This window comes from Erythrolamprus reginae, chromosome 7 (genome assembly GCF_031021105.1).
Source record: "Erythrolamprus reginae isolate rEryReg1 chromosome 7, rEryReg1.hap1, whole genome shotgun sequence".
NCBI lineage: Eukaryota > Metazoa > Chordata > Lepidosauria > Squamata > Dipsadidae > Erythrolamprus > Erythrolamprus reginae.
The window spans coordinates 41,915,165-41,939,448 of NC_091956.1; the positions used below are offsets into that span (position 1 = coordinate 41,915,165).

At 40.4% G+C, this 24,284-nt stretch overlaps 2 protein-coding genes across 2 annotated transcripts in view; both read left to right on the forward strand.

Annotated features, from left to right (window-relative positions):
* The window catches only part of LOC139170652 (palladin-like), a 321,753-nt gene that overhangs the window by 67,196 nt on the left and 230,273 nt on the right, over positions 1-24,284 (forward strand). The gene's annotated exons all lie outside the window — the stretch shown is intronic.
* On the forward strand, positions 15,076-17,159 carry LOC139169922 (tigger transposable element-derived protein 1-like). The gene is made up of 2 exons (XM_070756596.1): positions 15,076-15,519; positions 15,726-17,159. The coding sequence occupies exon 2, from the start codon at positions 15,968-15,970 to the stop codon at positions 17,141-17,143; it is 1,176 nt and encodes a 391-aa protein (XP_070612697.1). The 5' UTR covers positions 15,076-15,519; positions 15,726-15,967; the 3' UTR covers positions 17,144-17,159.

The following is a 24,284-nucleotide window of genomic DNA, read 5'->3' on the forward strand; positions in this document are numbered from 1 at the left end:
GAGACTATAATGCAGTGAGCGACCCCAAAAAAGATTTTAAATCTGCAAAGAAAAAACTAAAAGACAGGAAAACACTACCACCAGAATTCCAAGAAATAGCAAGGGAATATAGACTGGCAGATATCTGGAGAGAAAGACACCCATCCGCACGGGAATACACCTTCTACTCATCACCGCAAAAGTCATGGTCACGAATTGATATGATTTGGACAGACCAAAATTTTGGGAAGTTAATCTATGAAATTGAAATAGGTCCAAATATTTGGGCAGACCACCAACCAATATTGATGAAAATTAAAATACCGACCGCAGGTCAACACCGGTGGTCCATAAACCAACTGTTATTTCAAGATCAGGATTATACTAAACATATCAAACAAGAATTAAAATTATTTTTAAGAGATAATTGGAATAATGATACCACTATTCAGAATATTTGGGACACAACAAAAGCATTTATGAGAGGCATAACAATAGCCTATTTAGCAAAAAAAAAGAAACAGAAAGACAGGAAATTAAACGAACTCAAGACCAAATTAAAACACGCAGAATTAGAAGCCCAAAAAGATCTCCAAAACGGAAAAATAAGAGAAGAGATAGATGCAATAAAACACAATATCAATTTAATAATACAAGATGAAATTGTCACAAAACTAAGGAAGGCCAATCAATATCAATTTGAAAATGCGAATAAAATAGGCAGATGGCTTGCTTATAAATTAAAAAAGCAAGAAGAAGAACGATATATACAAGCGTTAGAAGATAAAAATGGGGAACTACAACATACACTGGGGGAAAAAAAGAATATAGTAACTGAATATTATGCTCATTTATACCAAAAGGAAGAAACAAACCAATCCCAATTAAATAAATATCTTGAGGAAGCGGAAATACAAAAGATATCAGAATCAGATGAAACCATACTAAACAAAGAAATAACTAAACTAGAAGTGGAATACGCAATAACCAAACAAAAGAACAGCAAAACCCCAGGTACAGACGGGATACCGGCCGAATTCTATAAAGAACTAAAAGACTATCTATTAGAAATCCTAGTAATAATATTTAATGAAGTATTGGAAAAAGGCTTGCTACCAACATCCTGGACACAAGCCTTGATAAGTCTAATCCCGAAAGACCCGGAAAAAAAAAACATATACAAAACTATCGGCCCATATCCCTCCTCAATGTCGATTATAAAATATTCATGACAATAATAGCGGAAAGATTTAAACCAATTTTAAACAAAACAATAAAGGAAGATCAAAATGGCTTTCTCCCAGGCAGATACATAAGGAACAATACAAGAATAATTCTTAACACCCTAGAATACTATGAGACACACTCCGAAAAGCAATTAGCATTAATATTCTTGGACGCCCAAAAAGCTTTCGACAATTTAAGGTGGGAGTTTATTCTTGAACTAATTAAAAAAATGCAATTCGGCCCAAAAATGATAAACATGATTCAAACTATATACAATATGCAATCGGCTCAAATTATATTTAATGGGGAACTAACAAGATCTTTTCAAATTGCAAAAGGTGTTAGACAAGGATGTCCTTTATCTCCACTTCTATACATCTTGGCAGTAGAAACACTTCTTAATCAAATAAGATCCAACAAGGAAATTATAGGTCTTAGAACAAAAAAACACGAATTTAAAGTTCAGGCTTATGCAGATGACCTAGCATTCATTTTGGAGGATCCAATAGAAACAGGGGAGCACCTGCTGAGAGAGATACAACGGTATGGAGAAGTGGCCGGTTTAAAAATCAATAAACAAAAAACTAAAATTATAACTAAAAATATGTACACTAAACAAGAACATGAATTAGAGACATTATTAGGAATCCAAACTGTCAAAAAAGTTAAATACCTGGGCATAACACTAACAAACAGATGTGGTACAATACAAAAAGATAATTACGATCTCCTCATTAAAAAAACAGAACAACAGTTAATTAGGTGGAATAAAATTCATATCTCACTATCAGGGAGGATAGCTACAATTAAAATGTCTATATTACCGAAATTCTTATATTTATTCCAGACGATCCCAATAAAACTAAACCAAAAAATTTTCAGCAAAATAAATACAACCATTTCAAAATTTATCTGGGCGGGGAAAAAACCAAGGGTGAGATTTAAAGCCTTACAAGACAGAGTAACACAAGGTGGATTTGGACTACCAAACTTCCAAGCCTATTACGAAGCATCAGTCCTTTTATGGGTTAAAGAGTGGATAACCCTCCAAAATCAAAGACTTTTGGCCTTGGAGGGTCATAACATCCTCCAAGGATGGCATAGTTTCCTATGGAGCGAAAAAGGGAAAACGCCAGTATACTTCAGATGTCATATGATCAGGGACTCCTTAATAAATGTGTGGTTAAAAACTAAAAAAGAACATTACCACAAAATCCCAAAATGGTACTCCAGTCTTGAAGCGCTCAGACACCCAAACTTATTTCAATCAATAAAAATATTGAACTACAACCACATATTAGATGAGAAAGGAGATATAAAATCCAGACAGCAACTAAGAAATCAAAATATCGATATTGACTGGTGGTCCTACGCTCAAATTTTGACGAAATGGAATAGAGACAAAAAAAAAGAAGGGATCCAAGAAAAAGAAAGTATAATCGATAAAATATTATTAGGATATCCGAAAAAATTTATAACCAAAATGTATAATTATATAATGGGGTACTCTATGGAAACTGAATTAGTAAAAGAAAATATGATTACCTGGGCAAAAAACATAGGGCATCCCATTTACATTGAACAATGGGAACAAATGTGGAGAAACCTGAAAATTACTAAATCAGTTCCATACAAAGAGAACCTACAAAAAATGTTTTATAGATGGCATCTATCACCAACGAGACTGGCCAAGATCTATCCTACCATAAAACCAAATTGTTGGAGGTGCAATAGCAAAATTGGAACATTTTTTCACTTATGGTGGACCTGCCCCCTCATCAAAAAACTATGGAAAAAAATCCAAACATGGATTCAACAAATCACAACAGTCTCCTTAAAACTCACACCAGAAATATTCCTCTTGAGCATAACTGATTTGAAAAACAAGAAAGAAGACACGTACCTAATACATCATATAATCACAGCTACCAGAATAACAATAGCACAAAACTGGAAAAGAGATACTATACCAACTGAAAGAGAAATCATCAAAAAAATCTATGACTGTGCAGAAATGGATAGGCTTACTCAAAAACTCAAAAATAAAGAAGACTCTAAATTCTACAAAAACTGGGAAAAATTTTACAATTGGGTAAAAAGTAAGAAAAGAAATAAATGAAGAAAGGGGAAAAATATAACGAAATATTACAAAACATAGATATATTAAAATACTAAAATATTAAAATATTAGTGGAAAGCGTAGAAATGACTGTAGAAAAACTCTAGAATTCTGAAGGATGATATCGGACTACTAAGAATATCTTGATCAATCCAGCACGATTTCTTCTCAAATGTAAATATATATTGATATAAATACTACATTAACGAAACCGCGGATTCCATATGCCGCCCAAATAAACAATTTAGACCTTTTAGAACTATTACAGTTCAATGGGGGGGAGGGGTGGGGAGAAAGATCTAAAAGACCCAAAAGATAACGAACTATAGAGATGTACTTTATTAACCACAATAGGTTATGATATGTATTGGTTTAGTAAAATAACTGAATGGAGTAATCATGGCATAACAGCAAGTATATGTCAGGTTATCATAATGCTGTTAATCGATGTATCTTTCTCCCTTTGTACATAATCTCTTTTGTAAATCAATAAAAAATTATTTTTCAAAAAAAAGAAAAAAAAGAAAATTGAACTAAAAATTGATGTTTATCCTTTTATTTTGCTCATAAAAGTGTCCCCCCCCCGCTGTGTGCAGTTTTTTCAATTTGTATGTATTTCAGGCTCCAAATTCAAAATATTATTAAAACTATTTTGCATTGGATTACTAGTTTGAACATTTCTAAACATAATTATATGAAAATTGAACTGAAAAAAGTGATGCTTATTTGTTTATTTTGCTGAGAAATAGGGCCTCCCCCCCCCACGGCTGTGTGCAATCAATTTCACTTTACATTTGTTTTAGGCTCCAAATCCAAAATATTTTTAATACCCTAGGCATTAATTTACTAAATTGAACATTGCTGACCATCAGAAAAATATTCCATAAGGTTTCTAATTGCTGCTTATATTTTTATTTCACTCAGAAAGCCCAAACCATATTTTGCCTGTGTGCAATCATTGCCACTTTACATTTTTTTTAGCCTGCCAGTTCCAACTTTTTTGAAAGCTTTTTTTGCTGGGATACTAATTTGAACATTTCTGAACATGATGCTATGAAAATTGAACTGAAAGAAATTGATGCTTGTTTGTTTATTTTGCTCAGAAAATCCCCCCCCCCATGATTTGAAGCCTTTTTTTTCAGTTTATATTTTTTTTAGGCTCCAAATCTCAAAAAGATTTTCCCCCTTTGGTATTGATATAATAAATTGAACATTCCTGATCATAAGAAAAATAATTATAATCCAAGGTGGTTCAAAGAATCTGGAATGCAAACCAAATTCCAAATTTTAGTCTATGTCCAATTCATTATATCCAATTTATCGTTGAAATCCACGTAAAGCAATTATAGTCCAATAGTTTATAATTCAATTGTAATCCACATCAAAATTTAATTTCTTGTATCAATTGTAATTCATGATGGTTCCTTTCACACGATGCAAAGAATTCGAATGTTCAACTTTCCTTGAAGAAATGTATTCCTGTTATTTACCGGGGGGGGGGGGGAAATACATCCCAATTTTTGATAAAAACAAAGTTAATCCATCCAGGTCTCACTTTCGTTATCTGTTTATATCTTTTATTTTGCAATTTTTATTCTTTCTTTTCGTATTTTTATTTCCAAAACACTTTCGAAAAACAAAACAATCCTTCTGCAGCTGATGTAAGAAAAAGAGTTCCAAAGACTGCAGCCAATTTAGATTTTTCCTTTCGTCTTCAAAATTTTAAATTTTATTAACTTTCATCTCCTAGAATCCTCTTCAGAGATGGGAATTTATTATCATGCCGTTATATTTTACGATCTTTAATTCTATTCTTTTAATTCTTTTAATTTTAGACGTTATACTTGATGAGAGAGAAAAAAGATCCGGCTGCAAGTTCTTTTTGATCCAAGGATATGGTTTTTTCCCTTATAGCTTTCTTGTTCGCCTTCTATTTTTAAAAGTTAATACTACTAATCGTTTTCAAACTGTCAAAATAGACTGTACCTTATTTTCTTCTTTCTTTGCTTCTTGTGTTCTTTTTCTGCTTTGCTACATTGAATTTAGACTTCTTCTTCTGATCTTCCTCATGTCCACATGTGTGGTCGAGCTGCTTTGGCTGAGACCTCGAAGCCTCAAGACTCGATTCTCCTGTCCCCAAAACTGCGGGGCAAACCCTTCCTTTTGGAGCTTCGCCGTTAGCTCCTCGGGATCAGGGAAGCCCCCTGTTCTACGATCGGACCATCCGGGTCTGATCTAACTGCCAGATGCGACCTTTGGAAGGGAAAAGGGAATTTCAGGGACAGAGCCCTGTCCCGGAGCTCCTGCTGCAGCTCCGATTCAGACTGGAAGTCCTTCAGGAATATCCTTTTGAAAAGCAAGTACATGATAGCCAGACAACTACTTTTATGAAAGAAATCCATTTGACTGAAAACTAGTACTGTATGTAATTTTGAATTCACAAGCATAATTGTGAGCAAAATTCAGAGAGGGGTGGCATACAAATCTAATAAATAATGATGATGATGATGATGATGATAACAATAATAATTATTATTATTATTAAGTAAAAAGTTGTGCACAGGCTGGTGGGCTTTTCAGAGCAAAATAAACAAATAAGCATCAATGTTTTCAGTTCAATTTTCATTTGGTTGTGATCAGGAATGTTCCTTTTAGTATATCAATGCCAAAGTTATTGAAAATATTTGGAATTAGGAGCCTAAAAAACATAAAGTGAAATACTTGAAAAAAATGGGGGGGGGCATCCCTTTTATGAGCAAAATAAACAAATAAGCACCACTTTTTTCATTTCAATTTTCATTTCATTATGTTCAGAAATGTTCAAACTAGTAATCCCACACCAGATTTAGTAAAATTGTATGCAGTTTGCAGGCTAAACTATCTATAAATTGAAAAGAATTTCACAAAAATGGGGGGGGCCTTTTGTGAGCAAAATAAAAATATAAGCATTACTTTTTTTCATTTCAATTTTCCTTTCATTGTGTTCAGAAAAGTTCAAATTAGTATCCCAGTGAAAAAAGTATTCAAAAAGACCAAATTTAAGTCCCTAAAATAAACAATTTTTGGTCCGGGTCATATTGACCCAGGAACAGTACAAGTGTGAGTTTTTGCAACCAGAACCACAGGGTTAAGTAAATACCATTGAAAATTGGACAAGTTTCTGCTGGGCTTATGTAATCCTAAATTTCAGGAATAACCCTGGTGGGAAGGAAATAATTCCTGGTATTTGTTGATAAATAATTATTGGAATGTTTGCTGTCCTATATTGCGCTGACAAATATTTTGTTTTGGTTTCTGGAAATGACTCTATTGCAATAATAAATGAGTCACTAAATAAGAAACCTCCTTCTGCTACTCTATACTTCCTAACAAAGTACTCCACCCAATAGAATCTGGTCCTTTTTTATTTTTTATTTTGTCCAATACACAATGAGGGTTTTAGTGGGTATATATCTATATACACATAGTAAAATACATGATGAAGGTTGTAGAGGAGATACTCATAGTAAAATATATCTAAGAAATAATAGAAAAGAAGATATAGTAATAGAACATATCAATGAAAGAATAGAAGAAGAGATATAAGAATAGAAGAAAGGTATAGGAGATATAGGAGAGCAATAGGACAGGGGACGGAAGGCACTTGTACTCGCCCCTTACTGACCTCTTAGGAATCTGGATAGGTCAACCGTAGATAATCTAAGGGTAAAGTGTTGGGGATTTGGGGATGACACTATGGAGTCCGGTAATGAGTTCCACGCTTCAACAACTCGGTTACTGAAGTCATATTTTTTACAGTCAAGTTTGGAGCGGTTAATATTAAGTTTAAATCTTGTGTTGTTGTGGTTGAAACTGAAGTAGTCACCGACAGGCAGGACGTTGCAGCATATGATCTTGTGGGCAATACTTAGATCATGTTTAAGGCGTCTTAGTTCTAAACTTTCTAGGCCCAGGATTGAAAATCTAGTCTCATAGGGTATTCTATTTCGAGTGGAGGAGTGAAGGGCTCTTCTGGTGAAGTATCTTTGGACATTTTCAAGGGTGTTAATGTCTGAGATGCAATATGGGTTCCAAACAGATGAGCTGTATTCGAGGATGGGTCTGGAAAAAGTTTTGTAAGCTCTGGTAAGTAGTGTGAGATTGCCAGAGCAGAAGCTACGTAGGATTAGGTTTACAACTCTTGAAGCCTTCTTGGCTATATTGTTGCAGTGGGCTTTGGGACTTAAATCTTTTGTTATTAGTATACCAAGGTCTTTAACCGAGTGGGGATTATCTGTGATAATTTGATTATTCAGTTCGTATTTGGAGTTCAGATTCTTCTTCCCAATGTGTAGTACAGAGCATTTGCTAGTTGAGATTTGGAGTTGCCATGTGTTGGACCACTCAGAAACAGTGTCAAGGTCTTTTTGGAGAGTAGTTGTGTTATCGGTGGTGTTGAAGAGTTTTACATTGTCGGCGAAGAGAACACAGTTGCTTGTGATGTAATCGCAAAGGTCATTGATGTAGAGAATGAAGAGCATTGGTCCCAGTACACTACCTTGGGGAACACCACTTTTAACTGGGATGGGGGTGGATATGGTGCTTCCTATTTTGACCACTTGTTGTCTGTTTGACAGGAATGCTGTAATCCAGCTATGGAGGGATCCTGAGGTGCCATAGGATTTGAGTTTTAGGAGTAGTTTGTCGTGGGCCACTGAATTAAAGGCTTTGCAGAAGTTAATATAAATTGCATCTGTAGATTTCCCTTGATCTAGATGAATTGTCCATATATTTTTGCAGTGGAGGAGCTGCAAGTTGCAGGATAGTTTTTTCTGAAACCAAATTGTTTTTTAGAGAGCAAATTATTAGTTTCTAGATGGAGAGTAATTGATTTGTTTATAATTGATTCCATGACTTTGCATGGGATGCAGCATAGTGAAATTGGTCTGTAGTTATCTACAAGAGAGGGGTCTCCTTTTTTGAAGATGGGGATGACCATTGCTTTCGACCATAGCTTAGGAAGTGTGCTGGTTCTGAAGGATTTTTCGAAAATTATGCTTAGTGGTTCAGCTATGGCAGAAGAGAGCTTTTTTAGGAAGTAAGCACATAGACCATCTGGTCCGACTGATAGAGAAGGTTTAAGGTCATGTAATGCTTTTTCAACTCGGTCTTCAGTGAAGTCTACTTGGGTTAAGTCGTTGGGGGATGAGCCATTGCTGTTAACAAAGACAGAGCCACAGAAAGAGTTGAGGAGGTTGGCTTTGGATGAATCATCATGATATTCTTTGTTGTTGGGTCCTTTGAGAGATGGGATAGGTCTAGAGTCTTTGAGTTTATTGTTGACAAAGTTGTAGAAAGCTCTATTAGATTTGGTGCGTAGGAGGTTTTCCTCTTGTTTGCTGTAGTAGGAGGTTTTCTGTTTTTATTTGATTGCAAATGCTTTTACATCGGCTTTTGACGTTGGAAACTTGTCCTTTTTTGTTTTTCCTCCAGAGGTTTTTTTCTTGTTTGTAATTTTCTTATTGAGATGGGGAGGTTATTTTTTTTGTTTATGGTACATGTTAGAGGTATATGAAGTCTGATGATAATTTTCATTTCGAGTAGGAATGTGTTGTAGAGGTCATCAGTAGTGTAGCATTCAGAGAATAGAGTTTTCCAGTTTAATGTTGAGAGGTGGGCTTCAATGAGTTCGTAGTTCGCTTTTTTGAAATTGAATTTTGGTGTTATATTATTTTGGTGGTTCATAGTGTGGCTTAAGTTAAGACTGAAGTTTATCATGCTGTGGTCGCTGTTGAAAAATGGTTCTGTTATTTGTAAGCCATATATTGTACTTTTGCTGTTGCAGAAGATGAGATCCAGACAGTTATCAAGTCTGGTATTGTTAGTTACTAGTTGGTCAAGTCCCAGATAGGTGACGGTATTATATATAGTAGAATGGATGGGTTCCGTGCTGCATTCATTTAAGGACCAGTTAATGTGTGGTAGGTTGAGGTCTCCGATGAAGATAATGGGGTATGGGCAATTGGTTGCCCATGTTAGTAATTTGTTAGGATGTTCGATGTCGTAGTCTGGGGCTCTGTAGCAGAGTAAGAAGCGAATTGTGGTATTTAGGGATAAATCACACACAATAGTTTCAGGTACCAATAAATCCTGTGCAACTTTGAGGATTTTTAGGTTCAGCGATTTTTTGTACAATATAGCTACTCCGCCTCCTCTGCGGGATTCGCGGTCTGAGTGGAAAACATGGTAGTTTTTTGATGTGATAATGGAGTCTGAGTAGGAAGCATTTAGCCATGTTTCGCATATAAAAATTATATCAAAGTTGGAGGTGTCAGGTAGAAGGAGGAATTCAGATATCTTGTTGACTAAACTTCTAGCATTTAATAGTTTACATTTGAGATTGGTCTTGTGTTGGGGATTGGTTTTGGGGTGATTAGAGGAAGTAAGGGGTATGCTTTCCTATTCTTGGTTTGAGGTAGTAGGGTTGTCCATTTGTTGTTGTGGGATGGTGGTCTGGCAGGTGTCAGTTTGATGTTGTGAGATGGTAGGTTGAAAGTTAGACCGGAAGATGTGGGGAGAATTATGGGCTTTGGGTTTGATGCTTTCTGTGCGGTAATCTATGTAAAAGTTTGTTTCACCAAGTTCATAGCGTCTCTTGAGTTCTGCCCGTAGTTCGCAAGAGTGAATACGTTGGAGGAGAGAAAGATCTGGTCTGGATCTGAGTTTGTTGAAGGACTTGTTATTTCTGGCAATGTGGTTGATGGTCTTGATGAATTGCTGTTTTATTTGTTCATTTTTGCATACTACTTTGCAGAAGCGGGGAGCTATTGAGCCATCGTTATACTTGTGCTCAGGTCCAATTCTGGTAACTTCCAAAATGTCTTCTTGGGCGATTGTTTGTGCATGTGAGTGATGGAGGTGGATGATATTTCTTATTCTTGTTATATCTGATTCATGACTTTCATCAAGACCAAAGAGGATAGCATTCTGGCATTTTTGTTCATGTTCCATGACATCCTTGACTAGGGTAGAGATATCAGTGGTAGAATTAGTGGGTTTTTGAAGTATTGGAAGTGGTTGAGGTTGAGGTTGGGGTGGTGGAGTGGTGAGTGGTATTTTGTCGGGTGGATTCAGTATTTGGATATTTTTCTCCGTGGATGAGAGTCTTGATTCAATACTTTCTGTGAATTCTTGTTGGGTTTTGATGGCTTCTTTTAAGGTGTTAATCTCATCAGACAAACTGCTAAGTATATTTAGCTTGGGGGTGCAGGATGAGCACATATAAAGAAATGAAGAGTTTGCTTTTAGAAAGGTGGCAATATGTTTAGAAATATTGAGGCAGCTTTTGTGAGCAGACTGATTGCAAGTCTGGCATTTTATGAAACCATCATGATCATTGATAATGTCATTGCATTTAAAGCATTGATAGCTGTGATTATCAATTGTTGCTTGTTGTTCTTTTTGTTCTTGATGTATATTCTTTTTGATTGGCATTTCTGCTTTGATTTCAGCTGTTCTGTACCAGCGTCTGTCTCCCAGGATGTGGGCGGGGGGGGGGTGTTAGTGCTTCAGGAAAGTCTTTCGGTTACCCTGCCTGAGTTTCTGGCTTCCTGCTTAGTGGGCCTCTTTATGACTTTATAGTGTGTTGAGGGAGAGGCAATTAGGGTTGTAGAGGTATACTTAACAACTTCACTTCAGAACAATGGCTTTCAAATGTACAGTAAACCCCGCTCTTCCTTCACAACCAGCACCTGGTAGTTTAAGCTTGCCTTATTAGCCCAAATGGTGTTTGCGGAGGTGATTTAGAAGATTTTTCAGTCTCCCTTTAAATGGAGCGTTTACAGGTCCTTTTGTTGTTAACAGGACTCCTGGCGCTTGTTCAAACTAAGGGTTATTCACCTCGCTCCCTTGGCTTACAAGCTTCAGATGGCTCCAAGTCTTGGTTGATAGCTCGGCTGGTGGCAGGGTAAGCTGGGTTCTGCAGGGGGGTTCGGGCTAATGGGAAGAAGTTTGATGGTGCTAGGGTGCTGGAGGTCCTGGGGTGCGCTGGGCAGATTGAGGCTTTGTGGTGTTCAATGGGCAGTAGGGATCAATCACTTACGGTTTGATGTCTTGCCTTTGTCTTGCCTTGTTTCCTCGAGGAACTTTCTCTTTTCTGCTCTACTTTGCTCTCCCAGAAATGCTGATCGAAAATGTTTTTAAAATATTTATATTCAATAAAATTACTTTAAAAAAAAGAAAGAAAGAAAAGGAAGGCGAGGAGCTGGGTCTGCTCTGTAATCTTCCCTCAAGTGTAATCTTCCTTCCTTTATTGCAGGGGGAATTGTCCCGGGTGAGTTCCAATTCTTTTTACTGCTACTCTGTGGGTGTGGCTTATTTTGTGGGCATGGCTTGATGGTCATGTAACAGTGGGAGTGGTTTGGCAATCGTGACTGGGTGGGAGTGGCTTTGCAGTGTGACTAGGTGGGCATGGGCAACTTGATGTCACTCATGTCAAGGGTTAAGATTAGGATGCCTGGCCTCTCCTTGCCTCAATGAGATACATTTTCCCTGTCTATTTACTATTACTGAACATCCAAAATATAATATTTAATCCTATGTATATTTGCCATAGATATACATACATATTACACATAGGCACACAAAAAGATACATTATCTACTATGTATACTGTGTGTGTATGTATACACACACACACACACACACACATACACACACAGCTCTTCTAAAATTACACATTCAACCTCACTTACTGCATTTCGAAAAACACACCCAGAGTTTACTTTCTGCCACACATTAATCATAACTTCTGTACATTAGAACATTTCACATGCCTTCAGATGTTCTTCCCTAGCTTGCATATGACTGTTAGAGCCAGGAACTCTCTTGAATTGAGTAAAATGTGGTGAAAATCACTGAACAAGCCTCTTGCTTAGCAACAAAAATTTTGGGATCAATTGTGGTCATAAGTGAGCGACTGTCTCTGCCTTCGTCTGCATGGTAACCATGCCCTAGTAAACTCCTCCTTTCTGGCAATTTTCGTCTCTATTAGAGGCACCAAAATACAGTGATACCTTGTATTACGAACTTAATTGGTTCCAGGACGAGGTTCGTAAGGTGAAAAGTTCGTAAGACGAAACAATGTTTCCCATAGGAATCAGTGGAAAAGCGATTAATGCGTGCAAGCCCAAAATTCAGCCCTTTTGCCAGCCGAAGCACCCGTTTTCACGCTGGATGGATTCCCCTGAGGCTCCCCTCCATGGGAAACCCCACCTCCGGACTTCCGCGGGGAGCCTCAGGGGAATCCCACTAGCGCGAAAACAGGCACTTCGGCTGGCAACAAAAGTCCAGAGGCGGGGCATCCCAGTGGCAGGTTTGTAAAGTTTGGAAGAAGAGGCAAAAAAATCTTAAACCCCGGGTTCGTATCTCGAAAAGTTCGTATGACGAGGGATTCGTAAAATGAGGTATCACTCTAATCCAGGCATTGTAAGATTTCCTGCTGCAGCATGAGGTTCTACTAGATGACCTTTGAGATGTCTTCTAGACCTAAATTGCTGTGTTGTTTCAGAGTGTCTTCTGAGACCATGTGTGGTGGCTGGGTTTGTGGTGCTTCCTTCCTATTCTTTCCCCTCTCTTTCTCTCTCTTTCTCTTCCTCTGCTATAAGGAGTATGCCAGCAAAGTCTTAGATACCTTAACAATTGAATATTTAATATCATGGAGGTAATAAAAATGATGCAGGAGGCACATTAAATCATTAGTGGGAGGGGGTTGTTGTTCATTTAGGTTAGGAATCAGCAATCATAAACACTCAAAGAGCCATTTGGACCTATTTTCTTGTTTGACAAATAAACATAAATATAATAAATAAATAAATAAATAAATAAATTACTATTGTTTGTTTGTTTGTTTATTTATTTATTTATTTATTTATTGTTAGAGTTGAAATGGACCATGTAGGTCATCAAGTCTAACCCCCTGCCTGAGCAGGAATCCTAAAGCACCCCAGCCAAGTGGCAGTCTAATCTCCTCTTGAAAGTATCCAGAGTTGGGGAGTTCACAACCTCTGCAGGCAGGTTGTTTTGCAGGCAGGTTGTTCCAATGGTTGATCGCTCTCACCATCAGGAAGTTTTTCATTAGTTCTAGGTTGAATCTCTCCTTGGTCAGCTTCCAGCCGTTGTTCCTCGTCCAGCCCTCTGCTGCTCTGGAGAATAGAGTGACCCCCTTCTCTCTGTGGCAACCCCTCACATACCTGTATACAGCTATCATGTCCCCTCTGGCCCTCCTTTTCTCTAGGCTATCCATGCCCAGTTCCCACAATCTCTCTTCGTAAGTCTTGGTTTTGAGTCCCAAAATCATTTTGGTTGCTCTTTTCTGCACCTTCTCCAGAGTTTCAATGTCTCTTTTGAAGTGTGGTGACCAGAACTGGATCCAGTACTCCAGATGTGGTCTGACCAGGGCATAGTAGAGTGGTATTAATACTTCCCTGGTCTTGGAATGTATCCCTCTGTTGATGCAGCTTAGGATGGTGTTGGCTTTTTTGGCCGCTGCTGCACATTGCTGGCTCATGTTTAGTTGATTATCCACCAAGACTCCAAGATCTCTTTCGCAGTTACTGCTGCTAAGTGGGGTTTCTCCCAGGCTCTATGTGTGTCTAGTTTTTTTTTTACCAAGGTGAAGGACTTTGCTCTTGTCGACGTTGAACATCATGTTGTTAGTGTGGGCCCATAATGTTAATCTGTCTAGATCTTCCTGTATTTTGAGCCTGTCCTCTAGGGTGTTGGCTACCCCTGCCAGCTTGGTGTCGTCTGCAAATTTGATTAGTTCCCCTTCTACTCCCACGTTCAGGTCATTGGTGAAAATATTGAAGAGTACAGGGCCCAGGACAGAACCCTGTGGTACCCCCCTGCCTACCTTCTTCCATTTCAGATCACAGAGAAGGAGAGAGGAAGGTAGTGCTTTTTACATTTCTATTGTTTGAATTCAAGGAGGAGGGGCTGTAAGAGACAATTTTATTGGCAGTTTGTGTTCAATCAGATTAGGCTGGGGCAGGATTAGACTGGGAAGGATAAAAGGCAGGAAAAAGCCATTTTAAGTTGCACTTTCAGATCACAGAGAAGGAGAGAGGAAGGTAGTGCTTTTTACATTTCTATAGTTTGAATTCAAGGAGGAGGGGCTGTAAGAGACATATAACTATAAATCAAAATCAGCAAAGTTTGGTAGCAATAGGGGTTGTGGATTTTCTTGCTAAGTACAGTGATCCCTCGAGTTTCGCGATCTCGATCTTCGCGAAATGCTATATCGCGATTTTTCAGCAATTGATACCATCTCGATATTCGCGAAACGCTATATCGCGATTTTTCAAAAAAAAAAATAATTAAAAATACGTGCGTGGTTTTTCCCGCCCGATGACGTCACGCGTCATCACCAAACTGACGTGTAGCACTGCTGGTTGGCCGAAATCTCGGCCAATCAGCTTTGCCATTACAATAAGTTTGCCCGGCAATGGTGATACAGCAAAATTTCAGCCAATCAGCGTTGTCATTGCTGATGGACAGAAATCTCGGCCAATCAGTGTTGTTTGCTCAGCGTGGTTTGCTTTGAAACTTTTGCAACTTTTTGAGCGTTTGTAGGAGCTGTTGGTCGGAGCGGTTTCATCTGTTTCTTGGATCTGTTCTTTGGAGCTGTGTCTTGCATCTGTGTCTTGGAGTTGTTGTGTCTTGGATCTGTGTCTTGGATCTGTGGATCTGTCTTGGATCTGTGTCTTGGATCTGTTTCTTGGAGCTGTTTGTGAAGACTTCGTGGAAGATGGCACCTAAACGTTGCACCCGGAGTGGAGCCGGCGATGCTAAAAAGACCCGGAAGATGCTGACAATCAAGGAGAAGATTGAACTTTTGGACATGCTGAAAGCGGGACGTTCTAATGTAGAGGTTGGTCGGCATTATGGGATCAACGAATCGACTGTGCGATACATTAGGAAAGATGAGAAGAAGATAAGGCAAACTTCTCTGATATCATTCAACAAGGCTGCAAAAAGAATGGTGACGCCTAGAAACAAACGCCTTATGAAGATGGAAGCTGCTTTGTCTGTGTGGGTACAAGACTGCTGAAAAAAGAGCATTGCTTTGGATACGAACACTATACGAACCAAGGCGCAGCAATTGTACAACCGTCTTGCAGACACAGAAGGAGGCGATGCAGATGAGGGAAACCCAGGTAAGGGCTGGGGTTTTTTATTCTGTCATTACATACTGTATTTAAGTGTTTTTTAAGGAAGGAGGGAGGAAGGGAGAGAAGGGAAGGATGGAAGGAGGGAGGGATGGATGGAAGGAGGGAGGGATGGATGGAAGGAGGGAGGGATGGAAGGACTGTATGCTTTCATTCAAGTCACTTCTCTCTCCCTTTCCTGTCATTCTCTGTAGATGAAGGTGTTGTTGACTCTGATGACCCCCAGCCATCAACATCTTCTGCTTCTTCAGCCCCAGCCACATTCACAGCAAGCAAAGGGTGGTTTGACAAATTTCAACGGCGCTATGGCCTGAAGAGTGTGTCATTGCATGGAGAAGCTGCCTCAGCAGATACAGGTGCAGCCGAAAACTTTGTCCAGGGCACGTTTAAAGACCTAATTGCAGAAGGGGGCTACCTTCCAGAACAGGTGTTCAACATGGACGAAACAGGCCTGTTCTGGAAGAGGATGCCTTCAAGGACTTTCTTGATGCAAGATGAAGCCAAAGCCCCTGGCTTTAAGGCCATGAAAGATCGGGTGACTTTGGTCATGTGTGGGAATGCAGCAGGCTTTTTGCTGAAGCCAGGGCTAATCTATAAGTCACGAAATCCAAGAGCCCTCAAGAACAGAAATAAGAATGCATTGCCAGTGTACTGGATGCATAATCCTAAAGCATGGATTACAAAACCCCTCACGCGGGACTGGTTTCATCAGTGCTTCATCCCACAGGTGCAGGTGTATTTGGCTGGCAAAGGACTCAATTTCAAAGTGCTTCTCCTAATGGACAATGCTGGAGGTCATGATGACCTGGCACATGAACATGATGGGGTGCAAGTTGAATTCTTGCCACCAAACACCACATCACTTATCCAGCCGATGGATCAAGGTGTTATCCGCGCATTTAAGGCACTGTACACGCGCAATTCTCTTGGAAGCATCGTGGAAGCAATGGATGGTGATGAAAACTTCACATTGAAGGCCTACTGGCGTCAGTACACAATTGCATCTTGTCTGAAGAACATTCAGAGTGCCTTAATGGATATGAAGTCACAGACAATGAATGCCTGCTGGAGGAAATTGTGGCCAGAAGTGGTGCATGATCACAGGGGATTTGCTCCCGAAGAAATTCAAGATGCTGCAGTCCAGAACTCTGTGAAGCTGGCACAGGCACTGGGTGGAGAAGGCTTCGTTGACATGACACCAGAGGAAGTCAATGGTTTGCTTGATGAGCATGGCCTACCGCTGACAGACAGAGATCTGGAGGAGCTGACCAGGTCAGCGAGTGAAGAAGAGGAGGAAGAGGGAGCTGAAGAATCTGAGGAAGAAGAAGATGTTGGCCTAACGATTGAGCGGCTTGCAGAAATGAACAGAGCTGCTGCAAATCTCCAACGCATGGCGGAACTTTGGGATCCCAACATGACTCACTCTATACACTTTAAGGCCTCCCTTGACAACACCATTGCACCATACAGAGCCATGTTAGCCAAGCAAAAGAAAATGCGCCAACAACTGCCCATAACTATGTTTGTCATGAAAACCACAAGGTCTGTCACACCATCACCTGCAGCGTCCATTGTAGACATGGTGATAGAAGAAGATCCCGATTTATCCTAGTTATGCTAACCCCCCCCCAAAATGTAAAAATGTAAATAAATATTTTTATTATTTCTATCAGGATGACTAAGTGTTATTCAATGTGTACAGTACAGGTTACAGGTACAGGTAGAGGTACAGTACAGTACATTAAGGGGATGGGAAATGATAATTTGTGGGTTGAAAGTGTTGGGACTGAGTGGCATAGAGAAGAATGAATGAATGACTGAGTGAATGAAATTCAAACAGGTGAGGGCTGGGGGGGTTTATTCTGTCATTGTTTAAGTGCTTTTTACGAAAGGAAGGAGGGAGGGATGGAAGGAGGGAGGGATGGAGGGAGGGATGGAAGGAGGGAGGGATGGAAGGAGGACATGAGGGCCAAAAAACCTGGTTCAAATTGGACTTGGAAATCAGAAGTGGTAAGTGTTCTCACTGAGAGCTAGCAACTTGAGAGCACCAAAAAACCAGGTTCAAATTGGAGTGGGAAATCATAAAGTGTAGTGTTCTCACTGAGAGCTAGCAACTTGGGAGGGCCAAAAAACCAGGTTCAAATTGGACTTGGAAATCAGAAGTGGCAAGTGTCCTCACTGAGAGCTAGCAACTTGGGAGGGCCAAAAAACCAGGTTCAAATTGGACTTGGAAATCATAAAGTGTAGTGTTCTCACTGAGAGCTAGCAACTTGGGAGGGCCAAAAAACCAAGTTCAAATTGGACTTGGAAATCAGAAGTGGCAAGTGTCCTCACTGAGAGCTAGCAACTTGGGAGGGCCAAAAAACCAGGTTCAAATTGGACTTGGAAATCAGAAGTGGTAAGTGTTCTCACTGAGAGCTAGCAACTTGAGAGCACAAAAAAACCAGGTTAAAATTGGACTTGGAAATCATAAAGTGTAGTGTTCTCACTGAGAGCTAGCAACTTGGGAGGGCCAAAAAACCAGGTTCAAATTGGATTGGGAAATCAGAAGTGGCAAGTGTCCTCACTGAGAGCTAGCAACTTGGGAGGGCCAAAAAACCAGGTTCAAATTGGAGTGGGAAATCATAAAGTGTAGTGTTCTCACTGAGAGCTAGCAACTTGGGAGGGCCAGAAAACCAGGTTCAAATTGGAGTGGGAAATCATAAAGTGTAGTGTTCTCACTGAGAGCTAGCAACTTGGGAGGGCCAAAAAACCAGGTTCAAATTGGACTTGGAAACCAGAAGTGGCAAGTGTCCTCACTGAGAGCTAGCAACTTGAGAGCACAAAAAACCCAGGTTAAAATTGGACTTGGAAATCATAAAGTGTAGTGTTCTCACTGAGAGCTAGCAACTTGGGAGGGCCAAAAAACCAGGTTCAAATTGGAGTGGGAAATCATAAAGTGTAGTGTTCTCACTGAGAGCTAGCAACTTGGGAGGGCCAAAAAAACCAGGTTCAAATTGGACTTGGAAATCAGAAGTGGCAAGTGTCCTCACTGAGAGCTAGCAACTTGAGAGCACAAAAAACCCAGGTTAAAATTGGACTTGGAAATCATAAAGTGTAGTGTTCTCACTGAGAGCTAGCAACTTGGGAGGGCCAAAAAACCAGGTTCAAATTGGAGTGGGAAATCATAAAGTGTAGTGTTCTCACTGAGAGCTAGCAACTTGGGAGGGCCAAAAAACCAGGTTCAAATTGGACTTGGAAATCAGAAGTGGCAAGTGTCCTCACTGAGAGCTAGCAACTTGGGAGGGCCAAAAAACCAGGTTCAAATTGGACTTGGAAATCAGAAGTGGTAAGTGTTCTCACTGAGAGCTAGCAACTTGAGAGCACAAAAAAACAGGTTAAAATTGGACTTGGAAATCATAAAGTGTAGTGTTCTCACTGAGAGCTAGCAACTTGGGAGGGCCAAAAAACCAGGTTCAAATTGGACTGGGAAATCAGAAGTGGCAAGTGTCCTCACTGAGAGCTAGCAACTTGGGAGGGCCAAAAAACCAGGTTCAAATTGGACTTGGAAATCAGAAGTGGTAAGTGTTCTCACTGAGAGCTAGCAACTTGAGAGGACAAAAAAACCAGGTTAAAATTGGACTTGGAAATCATAAAGTGTAGTGTTCTCACTGAGAGCTAGCAACTTGGGACGGCCAAAAAACCAGGTTCAAATTGGAGTGGGAAATCATAAAGTGTAGTGTTCTCACTGAGAGCTAGCAACTTGGGAGGGCCAAAAAACCAGGTTCAAATTGGACTTGGAAATCAGAAGTGGCAAGTGTCCTCACTGAGAGCTAGCAACTTGGGAGGGCCAAAAAACTAGGTTCAAATTGGACTTGGAAATCAGAAGTGGCAAGTGTCCTCACTGAGAGCTAGCAACTTGGGAGGGTCAAAAAACCAGGTTCAAATTGGACTTGGAAATCAGAAGTGGCAAGTGTCCTCATTGAGAGCTAGCAACTTGGGAGGGCCAAAAAACCAGGTTCAAATTGGACTTGGAAATCAGAAGTTGTAAGTGTTCTCACTGAGAGCTAGCAACTTGAGAGCACAAAAAAACAGGTTAAAATTGGACTTGGAAATCATAAAGTGTAGTGTTCTCACTGAGAGCTAGCAACTTGGGAGGGCCAAAAAACCAGGTTCAAATTGGAGTGGGAAATCATAAAGTGTAGTGTTCTCACTGAGAGCTAGCAACTTGGGAGGGCCAAAAAAACCAGGTTCAAATTGGACTTGGAAATCAGAAGTGGCAAGTGTCCTCACTGAGAGCTAGCAACTTGAGAGCACAAAAAACCCAGGTTAAAATTGGACTTGGAAATCATAAAGTGTAGTGTTCTCACTGAGAGCTAGCAACTTGGGAGGGCCAAAAAACCAGGTTCAAATTGGAGTGGGAAATCATAAAGTGTAGTGTTCTCACTGAGAGCTAGCAACTTGGGAGGGCCAAAAAACCAGGTTCAAATTGGACTTGGAAATCAGAAGTGGCAAGTGTCCTCACTGAGAGCTAGCAACTTGGGAGGGCCAAAAAACCAGGTTCAAATTGGACTTGGAAATCAGAAGTGGTAAGTGTTCTCACTGAGAGCTAGCAACTTGAGAGCACAAAAAAACAGGTTAAAATTGGACTTGGAAATCATAAAGTGTAGTGTTCTCACTGAGAGCTAGCAACTTGGGAGGGCCAAAAAACCAGGTTCAAATTGGACTGGGAAATCAGAAGTGGCAAGTGTCCTCACTGAGAGCTAGCAACTTGGGAGGGCCAAAAAACCAGGTTCAAATTGGACTTGGAAATCAGAAGTGGTAAGTGTTCTCACTGAGAGCTAGCAACTTGAGAGGACAAAAAAACCAGGTTAAAATTGGACTTGGAAATCATAAAGTGTAGTGTTCTCACTGAGAGCTAGCAACTTGGGACGGCCAAAAAACCAGGTTCAAATTGGAGTGGGAAATCATAAAGTGTAGTGTTCTCACTGAGAGCTAGCAACTTGGGAGGGCCAAAAAACCAGGTTCAAATTGGACTTGGAAATCAGAAGTGGCAAGTGTCCTCACTGAGAGCTAGCAACTTGGGAGGGCCAAAAAACTAGGTTCAAATTGGACTTGGAAATCAGAAGTGGCAAGTGTCCTCACTGAGAGCTAGCAACTTGGGAGGGTCAAAAAACCAGGTTCAAATTGGACTTGGAAATCAGAAGTGGCAAGTGTCCTCATTGAGAGCTAGCAACTTGGGAGGGCCAAAAAACCAGGTTCAAATTGGACTTGGAAATCAGAAGTTGTAAGTGTTCTCACTGAGAGCTAGCAACTTGAGAGCACAAAAAAACAGGTTAAAATTGGACTTGGAAATCATAAAGTGTAGTGTTCTCACTGAGAGCTAGCAACTTGGGAGGGCCAAAAAACCAGGTTCAAATTGGAGTGGGAAATCATAAATTGTAGTGTTCTCACTGGGAGCTAGCAACTTGGGAGGGCCAAAAAACCAGGTTCAAATTGGACTTGGAAATCAGAAGTGGTAAGTGTTCTCACTGAGAGCTAGCAACTTGAGAGCACAAAAATCCAGGTTAAAATTGGACTTGGAAATCATAAAGTGTAGTGTTCTCACTGAGAGCTAGCAACTTGGGAGGGCCAAAAAACCAGGTTCAAATTGGACTGGGAAATCAGAAGTGGCAAGTGTCCTCACTGAGAGCTAGCAACTTGGGAGGGCCAAAAAACCAGGTTCAAATTGGACTTGGAAATCAGAAGTGGTAAGTGTTCTCACTGAGAGCTAGCAACTTGAGAGCACAAAAAACCAGGTTAAAATTGGACTTGGAAATCATAAAGTGTAGTGTTCTCACTGAGAGCTAGCAACTTGGGAGGGCCAAAAAACCAGGTTCAAATTGGAGTGGGAAATCATAAAGTGTAGTGTTCTCACTGAGAGCTAGCAACTTGGGAGGGCCAAAAAACCAGGTTCAAATTGGACTTGGAAATCAGAAGTGGCAAGTGTCCTCACTGAGAGCTAGCAACTTGGGAGGGCCAAAAAACCAGGTTCAAATTGGACTTGGAAATCAGAAGTGGTAAGTGTTCTCACTGAGAGCTAGCAACTTGAGAGCACAAAAAAACAGGTTAAAATTGGACTTGGAAATCATAAAGTGTAGTGTTCTCACTGAGAGCTAGCAACTTGGGAGGGCCAAAAAACCAGGTTCAAATTGGACTGGGAAATCAGAAGTGGCAAGTGTCCTCACTGAGAGCTAGCAACTTGGGAGGGCCAAAAAACCAGGTTCAAATTGGACTTGGAAATCAGAAGTGGTAAGTGTTCTCACTGAGAGCTAGCAACTTGAGAGGACAAAAAAACCAGGTTAAAATTGGACTTGGAAATCATAAAGTGTAGTGTTCTCACTGAGAGCTAGCAACTTGGGACGGCCAAAAAACCAGGTTCAAATTGGAGTGGGAAATCATAAAGTGTAGTGTTCTCACTGAGAGCTAGCAACTTGGGAGGGCCAAAAAACCAGGTTCAAATTGGACTTGGAAATCAGAAGTGGCAAGTGTCCTCACTGAGAGCTAGCAACTTGGGAGGGCCAAAAAACTAGGTTCAAATTGGACTTGGAAATCAGAAGTGGCAAGTGTCCTCACTGAGAGCTAGCAACTTGGGAGGGTCAAAAAACCAGGTTCAAATTGGACTTGGAAATCAGAAGTGGCAAGTGTCCTCATTGAGAGCTAGCAACTTGGGAGGGCCAAAAAACCAGGTTCAAATTGGACTTGGAAATCAGAAGTTGTAAGTGTTCTCACTGAGAGCTAGCAACTTGAGAGCACAAAAAAACAGGTTAAAATTGGACTTGGAAATCATAAAGTGTAGTGTTCTCACTGAGAGCTAGCAACTTGGGAGGGCCAAAAAACCAGGTTCAAATTGGAGTGGGAAATCATAAAGTGTAGTGTTCTCACTGGGAGCTAGCAACTTGGGAGGGCCAAAAAACCAGGTTCAAATTGGACTTGGAAATCAGAAGTGGTAAGTGTTCTCACTGAGAGCTAGCAACTTGAGAGCACAAAAATCCAGGTTAAAATTGGACTTGGAAATCATAAAGTGTAGTGTTCTCACTGAGAGCTAGCAACTTGGGAGGGCCAAAAAACCAGGTTCAAATTGGACTGGGAAATCAGAAGTGGCAAGTGTCCTCACTGAGAGCTAGCAACTTGGGAGGGCCAAAAAACCAGGTTCAAATTGGACTTGGAAATCAGAAGTGGTAAGTGTTCTCACTGAGAGCTAGCAACTTGAGAGCACAAAAAACCAGGTTAAAATTGGACTTGGAAATCATAAAGTGTAGTGTTCTCACTGAGAGCTAGCAACTTGGGAGGGCCAAAAAACCAGGTTCAAATTGGAGTGGGAAATCATAAAGTGTAGTGTTCTCACTGAGAGCTAGCAACTTGGGAGGGCCAAAAAACCAGGTTCAAATTGGACTTGGAAATCAAAAGTGGTAAGTGTTCTCACTGAGAGCTAGCAACTTGAGAGCACAAAAAACCCAGGTTAAAATTGGACTTGGAAATCATAAAGTGTAGTGTTCTCACTGAGAGCTAGCAACTTGGGAGGGCCAAAAAACCAGGTTCAAATTGGACTGGGAAATCAGAAGTGGCAAGTGTCCTCACTGAGAGCTAGCAACTTGGGAGGGCCAAAAAACCAGGTTCAAATTGGAGTTGGAAATCAGAAGTGGTAAGTGTTCTCACTGAGAGCTAGCAACTTGAGAGGGCCAAAAAACCAGGTTCAAATTGGACTTGGAAATCAGAAGTGGCAAGTGTCCTCACTGAGAGCTAGCAACTTGGGAGGGCCAAAAAACCAGGTTCAAATTGGAGTGGGAAATCATAAAGTGTAGTGTTCTCACTGAGAGCTAGCAACTTGGGAGGGCCAAAAAACCAGGTTCAAATTGGACTTGGAAATCAGAAGTGGCAAGTGTCCTCACTGAGAGCTAGCAACTTGGGAGGGCCAAAAAACCAGGTTCAAATTGGACTTGGAAATCAGAAGTGGTAAGTGTTCTCACTGAGACCTAGCAACTTGAGAGCACAAAAAAACCAGGTTAAAATTGGACTTGGAAATCATAAAGTGTAGTGTTCTCACTGAGAGCTAGCAACTTGGGAGGGCCAAAAAACCAGGTTCAAATTGGAGTGGGAAATCATAAAGTGTAGTGTCCTCACTGAGAGCTAGCAACTTGGGAGGGCCAAAAAACCAGGTTCAAATTGGACTTGGAAATCAGAAGTGGCAAGTGTCCTCACTGAGAGCTAGCAACTTGGGAGGGCCAAAAAACTAGGTTCAAATTGGACTTGGAAATCAGAAGTGGCAAGTGTCCTCACTGAGAGCTAGCAACTTGGGAGGGTCAAAAAACCAGGTTCAAATTGGACTTGGAAATCAGAAGTGGCAAGTGTCCTCATTGAGAGCTAGCAACTTGGGAGGGCCAAAAAACCAGGTTCAAATTGGACTTGGAAATCAGAAGTTGTAAGTGTTCTCACTGAGAGCTAGCAACTTGAGAGCACAAAAAAACAGGTTAAAATTGGACTTGGAAATCATAAAGTGTAGTGTTCTCACTGAGAGCTAGCAACTTGGGAGGGCCAAAAAACCAGGTTCAAATTGGAGTGGGAAATCATAAATTGTAGTGTTCTCACTGGGAGCTAGCAACTTGGGAGGGCCAAAAAACCAGGTTCAAATTGGACTTGGAAATCAGAAGTGGTAAGTGTTCTCACTGAGAGCTAGCAACTTGAGAGCACAAAAATCCAGGTTAAAATTGGACTTGGAAATCATAAAGTGTAGT

What these genes read in the sequence shown, in the direction of transcription:
- LOC139169922 (XM_070756596.1), top strand. Translation starts at nt 15,968, where the DNA reads ATGGACGAAACAGGCCTGTTCTGGAAGAGGATGCCTTCAAGGACTTTC.